The sequence below is a fragment of the Carlito syrichta genome, unplaced genomic scaffold (assembly GCF_000164805.1).
Source record: "Carlito syrichta isolate Samal-C Ts95f unplaced genomic scaffold, Tarsius_syrichta-2.0.1 Scaffold287514, whole genome shotgun sequence".
NCBI lineage: Eukaryota > Metazoa > Chordata > Mammalia > Primates > Tarsiidae > Carlito > Carlito syrichta.
Window position 1 is genome coordinate 99527 of NW_007231610.1, and position 24126 is coordinate 123652.

At 44.5% G+C, this 24126-nt stretch overlaps 1 protein-coding gene across 4 annotated transcripts in view; it reads left to right on the forward strand.

Annotated features, from left to right (window-relative positions):
- Positions 1–24126, forward strand: part of NTRK3 (neurotrophic receptor tyrosine kinase 3) — a 206556-nt gene that overhangs the window by 51479 nt on the left and 130951 nt on the right. For 2 of the 4 annotated variants that reach the window (XM_021709859.1, XM_008052795.1), the window contains exons 8-10: positions 4039–4062; positions 5551–5615; positions 6440–6542. In XM_021709859.1, the coding sequence (XP_021565534.1) occupies positions 4039–4062; positions 5551–5615; positions 6440–6542 (192 nt within the window). The remainder of the gene's footprint in view (positions 1–4038; positions 4063–5550; positions 5616–6439; positions 6543–24126) is intronic. The other 2 variants (XM_021709860.1, XM_021709861.1) reach the window with 1 other exon arrangement.

Here is a 24126-nt window from a genome sequence, read left to right on the forward strand (position 1 = left end):
ATGTGTACCTCTCTTTTGTTCCCAGGCAGCAAAGCATAGAGGTTAATAGCAAGGGCTTAGAAGTCAGACAGATTTAGGTGAAAATCCCTTCTGTGGTCCTCCCAGACTGGTGGCCTCAGCTCCTAGAATGATGAGCTGAGCGCATGGTCAGCACTAGATGAAGGATGATCATTACTCTATGCCTCTGTTTCTTCATCTATGAGATGAGAATGATAAAAGTATCTGCTGCCAAAGTTACCATGAGGATTAAATGAAGTCATGTCTGCCAAGTGTGTCTGGACAGTGAAAAGGTTTACTAGCTATTGGCTATTGCCAGGATTCTTGGGATGCAGAGATGAGATGAATTCAAGAGTTCTAGAACTGATAGTCATTCTCTGGCCAAGTTAGTAAGTTCTAACAGATTGTCTTAAGGTAGTCTAGGGTAGTGGTTGTGGAGATACATTGCCAGGATTCAAATTCTCACTTAATCACTTGTCAGGTCTGTGACTTCAAGCAAATTATTCTTCACCTTCCTGCTTCTGCCTCAAAGGTTGTGGTGAAGATGAACCCATATTAGGGCCCCCTCTTGAAGAGTTATGGTGAGACTGTAGGAGATATATGACATGTGCACTCCTTTCATGGCACAACCACAGTTCCTACTCAAATGGTGCCTTGACATGCTGGCCCTTGGCATGCAGTGATCCTCCCAGCCTGCTGCTGGGGTAAGAGGTGAGGACTATTCCTGGGAATGATCCTCCACTGTGAACGCTTGAGACCTTCCCACAGGTGAGAGAGGAGGTGGGATGTCTTCCTCTTCTAAGCTCACCGGCTGCCTGGATGCATAAATGCTCTCAGGCTCCAGCACCAGAGTTAAACATTCATAGGCTGATTTGGAGATTACAGGGTTCACAGACTCAGCCAAAACATTTGGCTAACATGAGAATATTATCTAATAAATGGGAGCCTTATGAGAAATATGCAAATCAATGTAAACTGTGAATTGATCTGGCACCTCTCTTCTCTCAGGCTCTGAAGCCAAGGCCAGAGTTTCCATCTCCTCCATTTTCCCTCTAAATCAGGCATGTGGTCACCTGCAGTTGAGAAGAGGGTGGTGGCATGAAGGGCATGCTCAGAAATGTGGGGGTAGCATGTTGCTCTCCCATAAGACAACACAGAACAAGCAAGCAACCAGAAAGTGGGTTTACTGTAAATAAGACTTTCTCTGAAAGACTCCTTCACAGAAGGCATCTTATTCCTCTTAGGTAGTTAGAGAATATTTATTGGTTCATACTTAAGAGAGCTATGACTGTGAGGGCACACGCTGAATGAAGAAATGAATTCATCTTACTTCTCAGGGCATGGTGGGCCTGGGGCAGCAGGAGGAGGTGTGATATGGGGTAGTGGGTCCCAAAGGGACTTACAGCATCAGCATCATCTGAAAACTTGTTAGAAATGCCAAATCTTGAGACCCACCCCAAGCCTATTGAATCAGAAACTCTTGGGCGTGGTCTAGTCATCTACATTTTTTTTTAATTTTTAAAGATTATTTAACTTTCTATTTTGAAATAGTTTGTAATTTTTATTAAAAAGATACAAAATAGTACAAAGAACTTTCTTCTACTCTTTTCCCAGCTTTCCCAGATGTTAACATCTTACCTAACCTGGATACAAGGTTCCAAACCTGGATGTTAACATTGATCCAACACTATTATCTAATTTACATACTAACATTTTATTAGTTACCACACAGACATCCCTTTCCTTTTCCTTGTCTAGGATCCCATTGAGAATTACATATTGCATTGAGTTACTGTGTCACTTTAGTCTTCAAATCTGGGACAGGTCCTGAATACTTACTAGTTACTTTGTAGACTATCCCTCAATGTGGAGTTATCTGATTTTTTTTCCTTATGATTAAATTCTAGTTATGCATTTTTGGCAAGAACACCACAGAAGTGATGTACTTCTCTTTCCATATATTGCATTGGGGTTGCATAATGTTAATGTGTTTAGCACTGGAGGTGTTTATCACTTAGCTAAGGCACAATCTGCCAGGTTTCCCTACTGCAAGTGACTATTTTTCCCCTTTATAAGTAATAAACAAAATATTTTAAAACTTTGTTGCCAGGTTGTTTCTCATAATTCTTTTACCCTCTAGTTTTAGCATTCATTGATGATTCTTTTCTGAAACAATTATTACTGTAGTATTTGCTAAATGCTGCTTTTTCTGTTATCATCATTCCTTCTGCTTTTATTAATGGGAATTCTACTGTAAAGAAGAGCTTACCATTCGTCCCCATTTATTTATTGAGTTACTGATTTGTAACAGTATGGAATCTTAGATGTTTATTTTGTTCTATGGTAAATAATTCATGTGTTAGTTTGCTAGGAATACCATAGCAAAGTATCACTGACTGGGTCAGTTAAAACAGAAATTAATTTCCTCCCAGTTCTGGAGGCTGGAAGTCTGAGATCAAGGTGAAGGCAGTGTTGGTTTCTCTTGAGGACACTCTCCTTGGCTTGGAGATGGCAGTTTTCTCCCTGTGTCTCCTTGCAGTCTTCCCTCTGTGCATGTCTATGTTCAAGTTTCCTCTTCTTATAAGGACAGCAGTCATATTGAATTAGGGCCCATCTTAATGACCTCTTTAAAGACCTTCTCTCTAAATACAGTCACATTTAAGGTACCTGGGGTTACAGCTTCTATATAAGGGTTTTGGTGAGACACAATTCTGGCCATAACAACCCATGACTGTCCTCATTTTGTTGCTCAAATGGTCCAATTTGGCTATTGAGAGCTTTTTTTTTTGAGTTGGAGTCTCACTCTGTCGCCCAGACTGGAGTGTAGTGGCCGCCCCTGGCCACCGCAGCCTCGACCTGCTGGGCTCCGGCGATCCTTCCACCTCAGCCTTCCGAGTAGCCGGAATTACAGGCGCGCGCTACCACGCCTGGCTGATTTTTTGATTTATTGTAGAGATGAGGTCTCGCTGCCCAGGCGGGTCTTGAACCCGTGGGCTCAGGCAATCCACTCACCTCAGCCTCCCAAAGGCACGGGATTACAGGCTGAGCCACCGAGCCCGGCTGAGAGCTCTTTATAACAGCTCCCATGTCCTCTCTCCAAGCCCCCATTAATCTTTGAGTACTTTCTTGCTGCCTGGTATCGAAATCTGGCCCAGGCACATCTTGTACTTTTCCCTGGCCCAGTCCTGAAATTATCCATTTCCACATTCCTTTTGTTGGAGGATGTTTTTCACCCTTTGGATGATTCTGTTGCATGCTAAAGTTTGAGAATCTCTGGTAGAGTGGTCAAGGACCCTGACTTGGATTTGAATCCAGTTCTAATCCCTTCTTAGATGAGTGGCACTTGAATAGTTGCTTAATCTCTGTAAGTCCATTTCCTTATCTGTTAAATAGAGATAATGCTACCCACCTCCCAGGATGGTTATAATGACTGAGTTGTATGTTACATGAAGCATTTAGCACAGTCCCTGGCTCATAATCCATGTCCAATAAGGATTAGCTTTTATTATTAGGTGAGCTATTTCTAGAGGCCAAAGGTCACATAACACATTTCCATCCGAGAGATGGGTAGATTCTAGAAGGATTCCCAAGAACTTTTCAATGACTTACTGGAATCAACTCTACATATCAATTCAAGGAATTTCATCTTGAGATCATAGCTGGCATTTTAAAAAAAGGTTGAAGGGAGTGCACCCCACAGCATCATCCTCAGCACTCTGGGTCCTGAAGGAGAAAGGTCTGTGGATGGTATAGTGGGTCTGGATTTAATTCCCTGTCTCCTAATGAAACTATTGTGGTTTCCAGGTGGGCCACCTCACCTAAAACCAGGAGCTTTATCTCTCACTTCTTCTCCATCTGGAGAGTCCCCTCCTAAAGTGCCAGTGTAGATGGGGACAGGTGTGATATGCTAAGGGTTTTAGGTCAGTTGCTGTGGGAACAGGGATCATGGTGAACGGGAGAGATCACAGCTATTGGGACCACGTAGTGTGTCTGTTCTGGTTTTTATTCCGTTTGTTAATTACCTCTTTGTCTTTTTTGCAGAGAGCACGGATAACTTTATCTTGAGTAAGTCTCTTTTACCTTTTGCTTTGAAACTGATCTATTCTGATACTTTTGGTAACTATTGGATCCAAATAGCCCTCTCTCCTATTCCACATTATCCCCTGCCCATGGCAGCTGAGGACTCTGAGTGAACTGTGAAAAAGAACTGAAGAGCAGAAATGTTTCTTGGGGAATTCCCAGGCCACCCTTCTTGGGTAATAACTTTGTACCTCAGTTGCCCCCAGGTAGTTTTCTAAGATCTGACAAGGTTGTGGTCTCCTTACCTGGGTAGAGAAGCTGTGTCAGGATGAATGTGGGGTTTCATGTGCCTCAGTAGACCCCTCTTGATCATCTTAGTTGTTCTTGAAGAGAAAATATGAAGCCTCACAACCTCCTTGTGTTTGCCACCTGCTTCAAGAATTTTTTTCAAATCCACCTTATAATGAGCTGTGACATACAAGGTTTCCTGATAGGTGTGTGTGCTCTCAAATAGAATTTACTGAGGCTCAGTTTATAAGTGATTTGGGGCTAGGGCTAGACAATCCTAAAAGAATTTGGGATTTTGCTTGTGGACTGTGGGGAAACCTATGCTTATTCCTTTTTCTTTTTTTACCCATTGTAGGTAGGAAAGACAACAGTAATTACTGCCATGTCTGCCAGTGTCTGTCCCGAGAGAGTAGACCAATGCTTTAGGAATAACCCTGACTGTTTGTTACTGATGCAAATATCCTGTGTGATTTCTTTAGTTGTCCTTGGTCTTAGAGGACCTGTAATTTCACAGAATGTCCCTTCAGAGAATTCTGAATTGGGGCCATTTCTTGCCAAGGTGGTGATTCTAGATGGGGGAGTGGGTTGGGTGGTGGGGGTGGTGGTGGCAAATAGATGCTTGACTTCCCATCCCAGCCTTGCTGGGTAAAGGTGGTGTCTCCTGATCAGTAGTTCTGTCTTTTAACTTGAGCTGCCACTGTGTTCTGAGATTGTGTTCTGAAAGTGTTGGGGGAGTGGGTAGTGGGTTGTTTATGGGACCATAAGCCCCCTGGATCTCAGTGAGAAGTAAAGAAGGAAAAAGGAAGAGAATGGGAGAAGAGAAGAGAGGAGAAGGAATGCCTACAGCAAGGAATAGCAGAATGTCAGCAACAGCTGCCATCACCAGTAAAATTTGCCTAATCCAGACCCTGGCCTGGATCCCAAACCATTTTTGTCTTTTCTATCCCATAGTTGCCCAGGTTACATTATTTTCTCTAGGGTAGTGGTAGGGGATGGGAGTGAAGATCCTTTATTACTTATGGGGCCTGCCCTTGAGCTATAGTGGCAGCCCGTTGACCAGACAGGGGCCTGGTGTTGGGGGACTCCTGCAAAGGCCAGGAGGAAAGGCTACAAGAGCCTGGCTTCCCGGGGGGGAATTCTCCAGCAGGAAGTCTCCAGTGGACTTGAGAGTTGGACAAGGACTGTGCATAAGCCTCCCCTGGTCAGGAAGTTAACTGCCCTTCTCTTTTTGTGTTTGGTTTTCAGTTGATGAAGTGAGCCCCACACCTCCTATCACTGTGACCCACAAACCAGAGGAAGACACTTTTGGGGTGAGTCACTTCTTGGTAAAGAGGAGCATGTTTACTGGGGCAAACTACTGAGTTTTCAGACTTCTTTTGCGTTGCTGAATTTTCCAAATATTGTCCTACGCGGAACCTTGGGAAAAAAGTATTGTTGAGTGAACACCATTGACGGGATTTAAACCTTCCTTGTTTGATGGGAATAGTTCATTGTTTGAGGAAGTCTTTGAAGATCTGCTTCAAGCCCTAGGGTTCCAGAGAGAACAGTTTGAAAAGCCCTGGTCTGTTAGGAGCCCAGCTGGGCCAGATTTGCTGGGGCTGCTAACTGTACCAACCTTTCATAAAAGGCCAAGTTGCTCAGGGCATCTCCTTGGGTGGTTTTCTCAAGTGTCCCAACCCTACTCTCTCAGAGTCTGAGATTTCTCTAGGGAGGAGAAGAAAGGAGTCTTTTTAGAGTCCAGATTTTTAGATCTTCCTGGGTAGGAATACTACATAAAGAATTTCAACATGAAGACACAGAGTTTGCTTGCTAATTAAAATGACGATAGAAGCCTCTATCTAAACTTGCTTTTAACATCTCTTAGGATGACCCCAGGTGAGAAGGGTTCAGAACTTAGAACACTGACTCATGGAACTTTGTCTAATCAAGTTGCATAATTTATTATGTTTTAAAAAATGTTCTTAAGGTCTCACAAATGATGTCCTCTGAAGATCTTACTCAGTAGCACACTCCCGAGAGGGCTGCTACAATTGCTACGGCAGTGGGACCCTTCTCATCTGGGCATACACATTACTTTCAAGGCCTTTGGGTTTTCAGCGACTGCTCTTGACTGTCTGTTTCTGGCTCCTAATAGGTATCCATAGCAGTGGGACTTGCTGCTTTTGCTTGCGTCCTGTTGGTGGTTCTCTTTATCATGATCAACAAGTATGGTCGACGGTCTAAATTTGGAATGAAGGGTAAGGCGGAGTTTTCATTTCCAAGGGTGTCATGGGGGGTAACATGACTGCTTTTGATCAAAAGATGCTGCTTTCATCTCCCTTTGCTGTCTGAGAGGGCCTCTGGTTGCAGGGCCTAAGCGGTCCTGGTGGATACTCCTGTCTCCACCCTTGTACTTGGTAATTATGAATTGAAAGCAGAGCTGGGGTCTGTGGGAACCAAACTGTGCATCATGTGGTTTTGCTGTAACTGCTGATAAGCGTTGCTTAGATGAACTTGTGCAATGAGGATAACTTGAGAAAGAAGTTGGATTTGAGGGCAAATGAAGAGGAACTTAAGTGTCTTTTTGTTATTGGTGGGTCAAAGGACTCCTAGCTTGAGGACTTGGTTTTTCTCTTGTCTGCACTCATCTTTGGAGCTGTGTTAGGAAGGCATTAGCATAGCAGATGTAGGGTGGTAGAATCTGGTGCTGAAAAGCTGCCCGTGCAATGGGATCTCAGCACGTAGCTCTACACTGAGTCCCAGAATGGATGCCAAGAGCAACATGATTTCTAAAGCTGCTGGCCAGCTTCCATGACACAGAGTACTCCACCCCATAGTGGTGGGGTGAGGTGGTGGGATGTGGCTCTCTGCCAAGGCTTGGGCAAGAGCACTGGCATAAAAGGGGTTAATGTGGTGAATTAGCATCCACCTGCCTGGCTGCAGAGATGGATGGGACCAAATGGTTCAAGAGAGGCTGGATACCAGTTCCAAAACAGAAACTTGAATTTCAAGATATACTTCCAGCTGAGGTTTTTATGTACAACTTATGTTGGGTGGTGGTGGGTAGGAAGGGACCATGAAAAGTTTGACAAGCCATCAGGTTGCTGAGCCAGATTCAGGTTGGTGTTTTCTGGTGAGACTATGGGATCTAGAAAGAAAGATACATTTCTATGGCTTCTGTACATGAGGGAGCATGTTTCCTGGTGCAGTAGTTTTCAGATGTCTGTGGTGGAGATCCTGACCTTGGGACTCAGCGACTGAAGAAGAGTACTTGAATGACATTTACAGGGACAATGATCCTCTGAACTTATATACAAATGTTTGAGTGTTTGTACATAGAACAAAACTAGTCTTTAGCTTGTATTATATTCTCCGAAGATTTTATGACTTCTTTAAAAGTTCAGAACACTGATACATAAGAAGATACCCTGAGAGGATTAGGACAGAAGACGTGGGGACAGACTACCTGGCTTCCCAGAAGCCTTCTGCTTCTGCACTCTGTGCTCCTGATGAACCTGAATGAGTCCCAGCAAAGAAAGCCAGGTTTTATTTAATCATCTGAAATATTCTGACCAAGAGAAATACATGTGCAACCAAATTACAAAGGGGGGATTGAAGTTTGGCCTGAAGCCAGATGATTTAAACAAAATCAGACCTCTCTTAGGCACCTTGATTGGAGATGTTTTATCTGCCAACACTCACCATGTGCCAAACAGGGCTTTCCGGGTTTAGAAGACGAGATGACCACTCTCACGGCTTCCAACCTTAGGCTAATCCTTGGGCTCCTGGCTCTGAGGACTGGCACTACAGCTTGTGCAGAGTTTTCCAACCATGGGAAGAACCTCCCTAACTCTTCCTCTTTTCATCTGAGAAAACATCAGGGCCTTGACCAAAGAGAAGGATAGGGCATTATTGCTCTTCCCCTGAGGAGGCGCACCACCATCTGAGACCCTGGGATATGCTTGGCAATGCTGTGAGAGCAGATTTTTCCTATTAATTGTCATCCAGTTTCTGGAACTGTCCCCATGTCCCCATGTCGATGGATTAGGCAGCACCCAGGGCGGTGTCTCCTCTCAGCTGTCCTCGAAGCTTCTCTCAGCTCCTGCTTCCCTCTCCCAGGCTGAGCTGCCATCCTTGGCCCTGGGTGGACCAGGAGAACATGTCCACGGAGGTGGGAGTAAGATGGCCTCTTTTTAAAGTCAGGCAGCCTAAAGATGTTGGGCTAGAGTTAGAGGCAAGATGAGATAGTGTATCCAAGACTCACTTTGTTTAGAATTAAGCCTGCAGCAGTCTGATCTTTATGAAGCCAGATTATATCTAGGTCTCATTTTAGGATAAGTAAGCAAATGCCTCAAGCTGCTTATATGCTTGATCTTTATTAACAGTGATCATCCCAGTCTAGGAACAAGAGTGATGCTGTGAGTACCAGAGTCCCCCAACTCTAGAGTCCCCCAACTCTAACTTAGGGAAGCCCTCGTGTCTTCTGGTCCACCACAATCTCAGTTTTGAATTTTGAAATCTGGGTGAGAATCTGTGGTGCCCCTTAATTATCTTCTGGCTTTAGCAAAGTTGCTACCTTCTGGGAGCCTATGTTTCTTCAACTTCTGAATGGGAATATTACTGCCTACCTCACTGGTTTGCTGTAAGTGTTGAGGTCTGCTTGTAATTGGCATATAAAAAGGGAGCCCTGGGAGCCATTTCCTTCTTCTTTTCTTTCTGTATAAACCTTTATAAGCTCCTTTTATTGAGCCACAAGAAAGGCTGCCCTCCAAAGTCTCGATCTTGCCCTCTTTTGTCCCACACAATATTTGGTAAAAATGCCCTATTATACACGATTCCCAGTACATTGTCATTTCTTTGTGAAAGGGTAAACTGAGGCAAGGTGGGCTGGTGCCATGGGAATAATGCAAATAATGCAAAGGAGAAGGAAGCAGAGTTTATTATCTGCTTTCCATAGACAAAGAGGGGCCGGCACTCAATAGGCTAGTGTGGCCTCTAAGGCTGAGAGGCTGGGTATATTTAAGACCCTCTTTTTTTTGGCTAAGGGAAAAGTCTGGAGGTTGTATTCTTTGGTGTAGATAACAGAAGTCACATAAGTCTTGTTGCTAGATATCCTCAGGCACTGGTATCTCGTGACTCCAGATGATGGGCCAGAAATTGTTGTGGAAGCCTGATAGTGATGTATCATTGCTGGAAGCATAGAGGCCTAGAAGAACAATTTAGACTAGACATGCTTAAGAGGCTAGAAGTATTTACCAAGTCTTAACTCTGGGAGGCCGGTTTTACTTTTTGCTAATGATTAAGAGGTAAAAGAATAGGCTGGTAAGCAGAAAGGGTCAGCAATACATGACAGGGCTAGGGCTGAGACAAAATGACTGCACTACTGCTAGGATTATTTTACCAAGTTCTATTCTAGGATTCTTGGGGTTCCTACCTTTCACTTTGCTCACATGTCGTCTGTCTGTCCCGCTGGGCTGGGAGTGATTTATGGCAGAAATGACAGATCTCACAGCCCCGTATGCCTGAGACTTCCCATGACATTTGACAAATGTGTGTTGAACTAAAAAATGAGTGACTTTAATTTTAATATCAAAAAAATTCACAGTTTGTAAATCAGCAATGAGCTAGTTAGAAAATCTGAAATGTCTGGGTGGTGGGAAGTAGAGTGGGATGATGAGGAAACTCATAACCAATTCTCATTGTTCACCTCTGAGGACCTGGAATCACAGTGGGGAGATAAGGAGGACCCATGAAGATGAACTTTACTACCTTCTGGGAAATGAAAAAATGTAGAAAAACACAAAGATTAGTAAAACAAACACCTGTGTTCCCTTCACCTTAGATAAGCAACTGCTGCTGTTTTGTTTTATATTTGCATCTAATGCTTTATTCGTAGAAAAGATAAAACATGACTGATACAACTAAAAACACTTCAGCCATTACCCCAGGTCCTATTTTCATCCCCATCTTCTTAGGGAGTCATTCTTCAGAGTTCAGCCTGCTTCACATGTCTTAGTTTCTTTCCTTGTATCTCTACCTCTCTGTGTCTGTCTGCTATCCCTCCCTTCATGGCTCTCAGACTGCCAAATTAGCATCTGCCTCTACCACATGACAAGGCTAGTAACCAGTTCATTTTTATCCTTCTACCTGTATGTATATGTACCCATATGGGGGTGCCAAAAAAATGTATACACATTAAAAGTATGATGTCTGCTTACAAGATGGCATTCATCAAATGAATGCTAGCATCACCATGAGACAGGCAGAACAGTCAAAGAAAATGGTGGAAACACGGTTGAGTGAACGTCATACTATACATTGCTATCATAATTTAATTCAACTTTGAAAAGTAATACATAGATAACATCTTTTAAAAAATGTGTATATATTTTTTGGCAACCCTGTATATGTCTCTATATATCCATATATAGATATGTAAAGATGCACATGTATGCATACGTTTACAAAATGCATGATTTTGTGTGTGTTTTAATTTATGCACATGTTTATACTCTGAATAACCTGCATCGTGCTTTATTTCCTTGTTAGGATCTCTCTATGTTGGAATGCATAGGAATTCTACTAGATGCCTATTTTATGGCAGATTGATATAATAACCAGATCTTATAGAAGAAAAAGACAAGACTTGAATGTGCTTTGTCAGATTCCTCCTTACTTTTATCAACTGCCTTCTTATTGATCAAAATTTTGGCTTGGGGAGGGGTTCACTTTAGGATGGTAGCTCACCTTTTTTTGAAATCCCAAAAGCTTTAAAATGGCAGCAAGTGTACAGTGTGGGTCTTTTTTGCTGTTGGTGAAGCCCAATACCTTAGAATGGTAGGGGTGACTGGTAAGGCATGTATGTCCTCGGCACAGGTCTATCGTTCATATCTATCGGCCTGCTTTCCTAGAGAACAAGGCCCTGGAGGATCCCTGCTGTGTCAGGCATTAACTTTTTGGTTGCCAGATCATGAGGTGGTCCAGGCGGTGGGTACTTGCAGGGCTCAGGGCAGGGGCTATTTACTGGAGGTCCAGAAACATATGAACATATTTCAACTTTTTAACAACTAATTATATGAGTGTTGTACCAGTGCATCCTGGGCCTGAAAGTAAGATGGGTCAGAATTTATACCAAGTTTATTCTCACAACATAGTTTTTAATTAGGCATCAAAATCTAGCTGAGCCCTCCTCATATTTACAGTTAGGGAAACTGAGGCCTAGAAAAGGAAGTGACTTACGTTGAGTTCACCATCTAGTTAGGCCCTGCCTTGTAACCCCACTCACTTTTCATGGTAACTCAAATGTCCTAACTCCTTTGTCTTGGCTGGCCCACTATACACATCACATGTTGTTAGAACAATAACCAGGCAAAAGAGGCTAGCGTGTCTGAACAATAATAAAACATGCTTATAGTTTTCATATGACATGAGTATCATTATTATTTAGTGCAGAAAAAAGCAAGTATTTGGATCTTTTGCAGCCTGTAAAAAAATACATTGTTTGGCTTCTTTTCCTCATGACCACCTCTCAAGTATCTTAAAATACTTCTCAATCAGAGATATCATGAGAGTCAACTTCATACTTCTTGGCTTTCTCTTACTCCCACAGAGGAAACAGAATAATGGTTTATTATAGACGAAGCAGACTTTAGGCTTATTGGGTGAATGTTCCCATCGTCCAGCTAAGGAAGCTGAGACCCAAAGACATGTGGTGATATTTCAGAGCACACAGCTAACTAGAGCCTCCTGGCCCTGCTTTCCCGCATGCTTGGTTTGTACAGAAAGCCTGGGAAGATTTGCAAAGTAAAGCTGGGTTGTGAATAAGTCAACTAAATCCCTCCAGTGCTCTGTCTAATTACCTTCTAATGCTATCCCATTTGAACGGGGCTTTAAAAAATTCCTTTTATTAATCTACGTTTTCCAACCTGGGACACACCTGGTTTTGAGGAAAGGTAGGAGCTGATGCAGAAGTAGGCCAAGAGGACTTCCTTCTTTTCTTTCTGGACATGTTAGAGACCATATGGTGGGCCAGTGGAAGCCCAAAGACTGGGAAAGAAGGGAATCAGGAACTCCTGCTTGGGCTTCTGGTAATGCTTTAAGTGCCTCATCAGCAACCGCTGGCCTTTCATCCTAATGGTTGGATGTGTGCTGGTGCCTCTGATGGGCCTGCGAATGAGCACTTGCAGGACTGTTCCATTGTAAATTAGCGTTAGTTAATAGGTATTTAAAGTAAAGTGGTTGCCTATTTGATTATGATTGGAGGTTATTAACATTTTTTTCCATAAACAGATGGTAACTGTCCTCTGAGTGGATTGTAGAATCCTGCCAGAGTCTTGATTTGGAGGGATTGGCTCCTGCCAAAAGATCTCAGGGTCTGCTGTGTGTTGAATGGTCTTGTTATCCTTCTGGTTTAACTGCTTGGTTAAGGGACTGATTAGACTTGGGAAGGAATCATTTCTGCCTTCTCTTCTAACCTTGGGGCATTGGACTGAGAAGCATTTCTTCCAGGTGGATGGTGGTAGAGTTGGGAGGGATTGTGGACTTCTAAGGTGGACGTTCTAACTTGGCATTTCTTTCTCAGCTAGGATAGGGTATCCCCTGCACAGAGTAGGGTAATTGAGGCAAGGCGCACGATATGGGTTAGGAGACATCTGAGACCATTGAAAGGGGGCCTGACATTGGATGAGGGAACTCTTGGTGTCATTGAGTATAATCGCTTCCTTTGCCTTTCGAAATATACTTATTTGACGTCTATTTAACAGGGGATTGCATGCCAAGAGCAGTGCAAGGCAGAGATGAAACTGGGTGGAGGAATTGGTTTCCCTGGCTTCCTGAAATATGTTCATTTTTCCTTCTTTCTTGTTTTCTTGGCTTCTTTTTCTATTTTCTCTCTTGAATTGAGGTGTGAGATAGAGGAAGACACCTTTGACCCCTGAAACAATCCTGTACTTAAGACTCCTGGTATAAGATGACTCTTTGAACATAATTTCGAGAGTGGTTTCTAGCTTCTTTCCTATGATGTTATCCTAAGGTTCTTGTATTCTCCCAACAAATGTTTGCATGCCCTTCCTTTCTTTTTGACACTTTGAAAGACCCTCCAAGCGGCCTCCTTCTCCAAAACACTCCTAGTCTAAATTAAATAGGTTAAGTTTGTGTCAAGTCCAGAGACAGGACATACCTTTATGGAAGCCAGGAAACTTCGGTTCTCTTTCTCCGCTTTGGACTCTATTGAGAAACAACGACTGCACATGAAGCCCCACCTGGTTTGATGACTACGTTCCAGAATGTGACTCCCCTGAGTTCTGAGAAGAAGGCTGGAAGGCCAGGTTTGTTTCTCTGGCACGCCTTTGCTGTCCTGTCCTTTGTGAGAGCTTTGCAGGTGTGCAGTGCGTCATCATCGAAGTCCCCGCGTGGTCACCATTGGGTGTGTTGAGGCGGGACTCTTGCAATTCCTCTGTCTTCATTCGTCCCTCTGGAGGCTCCAGGGAGCCACTGTTCTCCAGCACGGACTTTCCTCTTTGAATGGAAACCCCTGAAAATGGAGTCTGATACAAAATCGTTATCCTCTGTGGATCCCTGCTAGCTGGCTATTCCTGGCAGACTCCACTGTCCTGTGCAGCAGAGCCAAGCAGATTCATTTAACTTTGGCAGCAGAACACCGTTTTCACTAATCCATGTTGTTGTAACTGGCTCCTACAGGGTTAACGGCCCTTTGGTACCTCAATTTAGAAGTTCTCAACCTTTTGTCCCCTGCTACCCATGTGACATGTGACGATTGAGAGTCACATGCCTCATGTCCTATTGTGGGTATGATCAGGCTTTCCCAAAAGTGCTGGCTCTCACAGATTTTACACCTAAGAAAAATGTATCAGAAGATGAGTTAGCAAATGGGCTTTGAAAAACTAGGGATAAAAGCAAATCCAAGTTCATTTTAAAATTCGCAGACTTGATTGGGCATGGGGCCTCACGCCTGTGAGTCTAGCACTTTTAGAAGCTGAGGCAGGAGGATTGCTTAAGCCCAGGAGTTCAAGACCAGCCTGGGCAACTGATCTCGAACTCCTGGGCTACATAGTGAGACCCTGTCTCTGCAAAAAATAAAAATAATAGCTGGCTATGGTGGTACACGCCTGTAGTCTCAGCCACTTGGGAAGCTAAGGTGGAAGGATTGCTTTAACCCAGGAGTTAGAGGCTGTGGTGAGCTAAGATCATGCTACTGCTCTCCAGTCTGGGTGACAGAGTGAGATCCCTGCCAAAAAAAAAAAAAAACCAAAAATCACAAGTTTTAATATTTTATTATCCATCAGAAGTCATAATGTTTTACTTCCTCACTGATCCAGACATTTTGCTGTATCATAGTATGGGACGGAAAAACCAAGAGGGGATGGAGTTGCTAGCCTTGACTTTCTCACATTGTTCTTTGCTCAAGGTAGTTTTTGCCCCTGCAAAGTCAAGTTGCAGAAACTGCTCCAACAGAATCCCTCCTGTCTTCTTGTGGCACATTATCTTTCTCTGTTCATCTTCTTTTGGGAGCCCTGGAAGCTTTTGCTTGCCCAGAGGAGGCATGGCTATGGGCTTTGGCTAACGAGAAGCTGTCATGTGGCTGCAGTGCCCAAGGTCTGTGCTTATGCAGTCTATTCTCCTGTGAACTCTGCAGAGGGCTTTGGGATGTCCAAAGAGCAGCCCTGGAAACCATGGGCAGCAAAGCAGAGAGATCAAAACAACTGCTAATCAGAAAACATGTTTTTGGGCTAGGGAAGAAAAATCACCTGTTGAAAACAATAGTCTCCAAGCCAACTGCTCCAAGTCACCTGCCCGGCTCCTTGTCACCCACTGCCCTTTGTGCTGTGTTTCTCATGGGGGATGAGTGGCACAGGAGAGTGGAGGGGGGTACACTGCAACTGGAGGAATGGCATCCTTCAGTCGGCTGTGACTCCAGCAACCAGGTGTGTCTGACACCTGTTCCAGACCCTGAGCTTCCAGGAGGTGCCTCGGGTTGGCTGTCTCCAGCCCTTGAACTCAGAAGTGTTCACTATATTCTCTGTTTCCCTTCCTCACTACCCCAGCACGCTTAGCGAGGGACCAACCAAACTGCTCTGGTGCCTGCCTCCTTATTCTTTTCTCTTGTATTAACTCTGCTACCACAAGCCAGAGGGAAATTCGCTGGCTTTCTCTCTGATAGGACCAGCTACCTAATTTGTGGGGCCCAGTGCAAAACGTTAAAAAAAGTATTAAAATCTCAAGATGGCTACAGCAGAGCATTAAACCTCAAGCTCAGAGCTCCTCTGAGCATGGAGTCAGGTCACAGGTCCAGGAAGACAGCTCTGCTTCCTGAATACAAAATCCAGCATGGCTTCAGGTCCTAGCTCTTTTATTATTCCTGAATAGTGATGAAAGAGACAGGAATTTCTGTACTTACTTTTAGAGTGAAGCTTACTTTTGGGGAAAAGACAAGAATATCTGGTATTTTTTTCACTTCTAATTATAGTAGGGGAAGAGAATGGGAGACATCAAACATTTGAGTACCTACTGTGTGCCAGATGTCTACTATATCTTATAATATTGAGTCATCATGTTATAAGGTGAGAAAGCTGCTCAGAGTGGTTAAATTGCTCAAGGTCATGTAGCTGGTAAACGTCAAAATCAGGTTTTAAGTGAGTTCACTCTAAACTGATGCTTCTCAATCTTGGTTGCACATTCCAAACACCTGATGAAATTATGTAACTCCCCAAACCTAGACCACACCCCAAATCAATTAAATCAGGTTTGCACATTTAAAAAAAATTCTCAATTGATTTCAATATGCAATCAAGATTGAGGACCCATGGTCTAAATCCAGTATGCATCTGTCTAAAACCAGTGCATATTCCACTGGTTCCCCAGGTCATTTATGCAGTCTGCAGACCAGCTCTGCTGATCCTGCTGGGGGCTTGTGAATTGTGCAACTGCCTGGAGTTTACCACATACCCACCAAGTCAGACCTGGGCCAAGTGGGAGACAATCATCTCTCTAGGTAACTCTGAATGCTCACTAGGATTTAGGAACCACCATCCTATACCTGTGTAGAAATAATGACTGACATCATGGGCAATGCTTCTCACGCTTTAATGTGCACAGGGATACTGGATTCGAGGACCTTGTTAAAATGCAGATTCGGATTCAGCAGTTCTGGGGAAGGGCTGAGAGTCAGTATTTCTTCCAAACTTCCAGAGGATGCTGCTCCATGGACCACACTTTGAGTAACAAGGGGCTAAGTTACTGGTGAAGACCTCAGGCCTGTGAGCTGGAGCTTAGATCATCTCTCTGCTTTTTGTGTTTTGCTGAGTGCCATTAACAAGATGAGTCTGCCTCAAAGGCTTACTGGCTGAGTTTTTGTGACTAGAAGATTGCAAATTATCACTACATTATTATTTGTTTATTTTTGAGACAGAGTCACCCAGGCTGAAGTGCAGTTAAACAATCATGGCTCACTGCAGTCTCGATCTCCTGGGTTTGACTGATCCTCCTGCCTCAGCCTTCCAAGTAGTTGGGACTACAAGTATGTGCCACATGCCTGGCTAACTTTTTAAGTTTTTTTTGTAGAGCTAGAGCCTCAGTATGTTACCCAGGCTGGTCTTGAACTCCTGGCCTCAGATGATCCTCCTGCCTTGGCCTCCTAAAATGTGGGGATTACAGGTATGAGCCACTGCACCTGGCCTATAACCACTACTCTTCAGGTCTTTCAGTTCTATTCTCTTTGGATAAATAAGCTTCTCTTCTTTCCTAAAGCAGTTTCTACAACAACTTTTTTGATTCAAAACCAGACTGCCACCTCCTTCCACATAAGGGCACTCTTAAGGCCTGCTGCCTCACTTGAGCTCAGTGACAGTTGTGAAGTTGATCAACACTGATATCTTCACTAAAGGGAAAGGGACAGAACCCCAGAGAAGCCAGCAGGCAGTGGGCAGGTCAGCATTCCCAGCCCAGAGTTCCCTGAGCTGCTTGGGAAGCCATTCCTCTCTTCTAGAAATTTCTGTATCCTGTTTGCTCTTCCTTCCTCTCCCTCAATTCATCTTGAAGGAAATGTTGGAGCTATAGAAAACTGGAAAAGCTTGGGCTGGCAGACCCTGACATGGATCCAGAGCTGTATGTTGGCAGTTGGAAGAAGCCTCATGGGTTAGGTTGGTGGGCCACCCAGGCTGCCCACTGGCCTCAGAGACATCACCCATGGGTGGCTAAAATCCTATTCTCATTCCTATTGCTCCAGGGGTTGATATTCGTGCTGCAAGACTGTCCTGCCTTCCAGTTTACTGTGGAATGCATTGCATAGTTGGTGGAAGACTTACCAGTCCTGGAACACCGAGCCTTTCTACCTGACAGGCATCTTGAGTTCCAAGGGCCTCTGTGCTGGAGCAGCCATGCAAACCTGTTCCCAGGCAGGGGAAGAATGTTAACATCTGTCTGTCTGCCAGCAGGCCTTGAAATGAAACCCCAAGGAGGGCATCTGGGTGGCTCCAGGAACTGTCTTTCAAAGTGAACCCTTCCAAATAAATTGGGTTCAGTGGTTGGCCTTGGACCAGTCGAGGGGTGTACAGAGGGACACTCTGTTGTTGGCCCGACCTCTAGGAAAAGTAGGCAATATTTAAGCACTATGATTAGCTAAGATATGTGGAAATGGCTCCAACAACACCAATGCCCCAACCCCTCAAGGGCCCCCTGCACCCCACACCTGATGCTCGATGTTAGTTTTGAAGGTGGGAAATGCCAGTCTGATGGCTACCTGTAGAGTTTGCTGCCTTCTGAGGAGAAACACATCAACATCAGGGACATCCAAGAGCTTGGGAAAATGGACATGCACGTTTGCTGCTGCCCAGCATGTAGACTGGGGCAGCCTTTCTGGAAGGTGGCTTGGCAATTTTTTATTAAAAGTCTAAAATCATCAAAGCCCATATTACAGTGGCTCCACTCCTGAGAATTTAACCTAAGGTGATAATCACAAATGCCTATTCATTTGCATGGATGTCTATCCCTCTGTGACTTATAAACTTTATAAATTTAGAATTACTTAGAGGTCTAACAATAAATTAAGTACATTATGGTTCATGCATATGATGTGATGCAATACAGAACTCAAAAGTACCAATTTTTGAAAGTAGATTTTTCATATTTCTGAACGGATGCCATGCAAATGATAAGAAAGCCTAATACTGTAAAAGATAAAATAGTAAACAAATAAGTCTTAGCCTCTCCCTAATTTCTTGCCACTGGGATAACCACTATTATATTTAGAGGTTCTTGCACATCCTTTCAGAGACAGGTAAAATTTATATAAGCATATGTTTTTCCCTGTTGCTTTTACACACATGCAAGCTTGAATTAATATTATTTCTGTTATTTCTGCTAACAATCAATCTTTGAGATTAGCTCATATCAATTCATAGAGATCTATTGCATTCTATTTTTACAGTTGCATGCCAAGAATGATATTTTAGCAATATTTATTGATGTGTGAAAATGTTTATAGTATGTTTCCAAGTGAGAAAAGACTACAAGCAGTTTCTGTAATTCTATTTTTTTTGTTGTTGTAAAACAAAGAGAAAATATTTTCATATATATGCTTGGGAAAAATGCTGGAATCACATTGAATTATAGGTCAGAATGTAAACAGTATTCATCTTTGGGTGGTGGGACTCCCAAGTAGGCAATATTTAAGCACTATGCTTTTTTATTTCATCCTTTGTGATGTCTTTTTCTGTCTTCCAAGTTTTCTGTATTGAACTTTGAAAACAAAACAGGGCAGTTGTGAGACCCACGAGGACAGAGAGGCTCCTGGGGATGACAGAACCCCCCCTTAGTGGGTCCAGAGTGCTGCCTCATGCCCTGCCCCCTACCATCTGCCCCTTCATGGGCAAAGCCATGGCTCTGGTGTCACTTAGGATTGCTGCCTGCACAGTTCAGATTTGTTGCCTGCACAGTTCCTTTGGATGTAATCTGAGGCTTCCTGCTTCAGTCATTGATGGTGAAGGACCTGATTAAAAATGCAGATTTCCTGGGCCAGGTCACCTCTACTGTATCTGATATGGATAGTAGACCCTGGGAATTTGTGTCCTTAAAAAAATACCCTATGTGGTCATAATGCTCATTAAAGTTTGAGAAACTGGTTTAGATCAGGAAATGGCAAACTTCTTCGTTAAGAGCCAGATAGCAAATATTTTAGACTTTGCTGGTCATATTTTCTGTTGCAACCACTCAATGTTGCTATTGTAGCTTGAAAACAGTCAGAGGCAATACGTAAATGAATAAATGTTCCAATAAAACTTTATTTGCAAAAGTAGGTGCCAGGCCAGATTTGCCCTGCAGTCCATAGTTTCAGACCCCATACCTTCAACTCAGTGTAGATTGACCTGCTACCCTTAAAAAATTAATCAGCAGGTGGGGGAGCCTGTCAAGAGCTCCTTATATTTGAAGAAGCAGGTCATAGTATAAATAGCTATAACTAATTGAATGCTTCTTATGCTTCTAGTACTTTTCAGACACAGCCTAAGCCTTCAGACAACGCTGCACAGCAGCTCTTATCTGTGTTATACAATGAGGCAATTGAAAGAATGGAGGGATTAGCTTAAGCTTACCTGGTCAGTAATGGCGGGTTGGCTTGAATGTGGACTTGAAGAGGAAGTTGTCATGTTACAGTCCTATTTTTTCTCTGGTCTTTGGGAAAGAATAATTTCAAAATCTTTTTCCAGGGCATCAGGTACCCATAGGATCCTCTAAGGCCCCGAGCTAAGGAGAGATAGCCATAGCTGTGCACTCGGTGGTGGTGCAAATTCTGAGATTGCTCTGCCCCCACAGACACCTCAGCTGATTGGGGTGCTGAAAGCTGTCAGGTCTGCCAGGGGCAGTGGACAGTGCTCAGGATGAGGTGGCTGAGTTTTCTCCCTTGAATGGCAGGGGAGAGCTGTTGCCATAGAAATGGCTCCAGCCTCTGTGTTGGACAGTTCAGAGTCCTGCTGCTCTGCGTGCTGAGTGTCCCACTATTGTGCCCCAGAGCCTTTAGACCCAGAAGGCTGGCAGGTGACTTTCTTGCGGCCCTTCCCTGATGACCATGCAAGTTTCCAGAGGGCCACTGTTGAACATTAACCCCTCTTAGAGCTGTGGAAATAGGCTGGTACCCTACCTGTCTGCCGACAGGGCTGGCCAAGAGTGCCAGTGGCAGTGGCAGGCTGAAGGCAGCCCCTTGCTCTCCTTCTGTCTTCTTCCTACCCAGAACTACTTGAGCCTCAACCATTTCCTGACTATAGAGGAAGGTAGAATCCCTTCGGCTGGATTCAGCCTCTGGCCGGTCAGCAGGATGGCTTTGCTAGATGGCAGTGTGGATGATGTCAGTCCCCATGAGGGTCTTCTTATAAAAATATCTATGGCTAACATGTCTGGTGAGCCTTGTGTACCTTGAGATATTGGCTCATTACATAACATTTTGAAGATCTGGGCTGTTCATTGGATTAATTGAGATAATGGACATAAAACAAAAACTAGAACCTGGAACCCAGTTCCCAGAGTATAGTAACTGCTCAACTAAATAGTAGCTAATTGTATAATTATTACCATTATGAATGACAATCAGGAATCCCCACAGCAAACCTCAGAAGTCAGTATTATAATCCTATTTTTTACAGATGAGAAAACTGAGATTCACAGACCCCTGGGGTTCTATGCAGGGTCAGTGGGTCTGTCTGGTTTCAGAACTGCATGCTCTTAATCATGATCATGCATTTTAAAGTCAGGATATAAGGAGACCCATGGCTGCTGGGAGTACTGGAGTGACCCATCCTAGGGACCTGCAGAAAGCCCATGACAGATTTTTTCTTATTTCCCTCTATCATCTGAGAGCCTCCTGCCTGCCAGTGAATCAGCGGCAAACTCCCAAGCTAACAGCTTCATACTTTCCTCTTATCAGTTAATACACTGCTTATCCGGCCTCGGGTGGACACGTGGCTATAGGTTAATGGGCCCCTCTGTGCTCTGGTCTTGACTCTTTAATCCATACTCCCACCCCTTTCTGCTCTCTCTCGCTCTCCAAGGACACAAGTCCTTGGGGGAAACAGCACAGCACCTCCTGGTAGAAACCTCACTTCCATATGCCACCTGAGGTTGTGGCTCTAGCCACCTGCCTTGGGAGGGCTCTGCCCAGGTCCAAAGAAGCAGCTGAGACAGGTGTGAAGCAGCAGCCTGGGTAGATGCCTGGGGCATTGGGGTGACCTCCACCCCATCATCTGTGTCTCAGGGAACATCATGTAAGCCAGTGACTTAGGGGTCATTCCTTGCCCAGCTCCCATCTCTCCACCCCTTCCTGCTCCTGTACTGCCCCTGTCCTGTTGCTATGACCTAAATATCTCCTGATGTTATCCCCTCTCTCTTTGCACAACACCATTCTCCCTTCTCTTGGGGATCCCACCTCAGCTTTCTAGCCAGACCTCCCAAATGCTCTGGTCCTGGCCCGAGCCCCTTCGATGTGCTCTCTGCTCTGTAGTCATGGTATGAGAGTCATTACTTTGAAACGGAAGCTGGGTTGTGTCCCACTCCCTGCTTCATATACTCCAGGCTTCCCTTTGTCAGAGAAATGCTGACAGCCCTGACATGGCAGCACTGGCCCAGGATGGTCTGGTTCCTGCCGCACCTCCAGCCTCACCATGCTGTGGGATTTCCTCTTCTGCCACTGGTGTTACATGCTCCCCAAGACTTGGGTGCCTCCTGCACTTTCCTTCATGGCACTTTGCAGAGTAATTGACAGGGGCGCATTCAGTGAGTACCTGCTGCTCCCAGTAGACTGTTGGGTTTGTTCATCATAGCTTCACTATCAGCAGACTGCCTAAGGCATGGGGTGCATGAATGTCCTCTGGACACCTTGGGGTTTGCATCCAAAGGACTGAAACCTGGAGCTCCTCCCCTGACCACCAGCACCCCCAGTTTTGTTACTACTGTGATGGGTCATGTGATCTGGATATTTCCTTTGGGTGACGGCTTATTGCCTATGAGAAAGAGACAGGAATATTTCAGAGGAGAATATTCTCCTCTAGTCAACAGCTCTTTTCCTGCATTTTCCTCCCTTCCAACCCCATGGCACCCACAAACAGGAAGACACTAGGGCTGACCTGCCTTCCCTAAGATTCTGTCATGTATATCTGGTCTTCTTTCTCCCTCAGTATCTCTTTTCCCACTACTTTGTGCAGAATCTGACCAATCCTATGGCTTCTTTTTCCTGTGCCACACTACTAAAATTTTTTCCCCAGTCATGCTACTGGGGCTCTTTGAAGTTTAGAGCCAGTCAGGCCTGGGGTCGAATCCCAGTTCTGCTGCTTAAGCGCTGTGGGACTTAGGTGACTTATTAACCATTCTGGGCCTCCATACCCTCAGCTGACAAATGAGAGGGAAAATCCCTATCGTACAGGATTTTATGAGAACTAAATGAAATTATGTATATAAAGCAATTAGCTTAGTTCCTGGCCATGTAGTAATCACTCAGTTAATGTGGTGAGAGGAAAAATAATTATGATTTTTGCTCCATTCAGGAAAGCTGTGAGTAATCCACAGGTCTCATTATAGCCGTGGTTCACAACCTTGGTCTTAGGTTAGAGTCACCTGAGGATCTTTTAAAAATTCGAATGCCTGGCCATTCCCCCAGGCAGAAGCCAGAGTCTCTGTGGACAGGCTCCTAGTGGCTGAGTAGTTTCTAAAGCTGCCCAGGTGATTTCAAAGGGCAGCTAAGGCTGTGAACCTGCATTATGGCTTCCCTGTCTCTCTCCGAAAGAACACAGTCCTTGGGACTTAGAGAGGTAGGAAGGGTGAGGACTGAAAACGTGGCTGGGAGTGTTCTCACTTATGGGGCCCCTACTGTGTCTCTGGCACTGTGCTTGGCACTTTAGCCACATGTTATCATTTGATTTTCACCATGAACTTATGATGCAAGAGTTACAGTCTCTATTTCCTATAGGAGCTTCAGGAATGGTGAGTTACTTACTTCATGTCAGGCATCAGTTGGCTTAAGGATGAAGGCCCCCGAGATGAGGTTGCTGAAGTTGGGACTGGGACACTCTCTCTCTTCTCTCCTCCTACAGCATCCTCCTTCAACGAGGGGACAGAGTGCTCCCATTCCTACCATCCTCTGTGTGAGGGTTGGCTATGCACCTGTCCACCTGCAGTGTTTAATGACCCGGCCCGCTTGTGCTCTCCCGGCCCTCGCCAGCGATCTGCCACCTGTTCTACCATGCGCGGTCGTGCTGTTTGCTTAACAGGGAGATTTAAGTGCCTTGCAAAGACTCCCCGTGGATGGAGGGAGAAGCATCCACTGACTAGAAATGGGAGCATTGTTGTTGTTTTGTGTTTTATTGCCATCAATTTCCAGGCACTCTGTTGGGCTGGGAAAAAGAGAGGGGTGGGGTGGGCACGGAGGGGAGGGACTCTTTCTTGCCTGACTGTGCAGGCAGATTAGAGAGAGAATTCTCTAGTTCAAACTTTACTGTGCATGTGCAGCACTGGGGATCTTGTTAAAATGCAGATTCTGATTTGATAGGTCTGGGGTACAGACTGAAAATCTGTATTTCTCCCAGGTTCCCAGGTGAGGTTGATACGACTGGTGTGCCAGTCACACTTAACAAGGCTTTAACTTCTGGTGAGGGAGTCCCAAATCCGTTTTTTGGTCCCTGCAATTTTTGTGTTGGGAAGCATCATGAAATGGCATGGAAATCTGGGTTCTAGTCCTGGCTGCATTCTAATTTATCTTGGGATACGTAGTCCTCTAATTGGAGGTATTTGAATTAAGGGACTTCCAAGGTCTCTTCTCCTTCTGGTTGTAACATTCTATGATTCTGT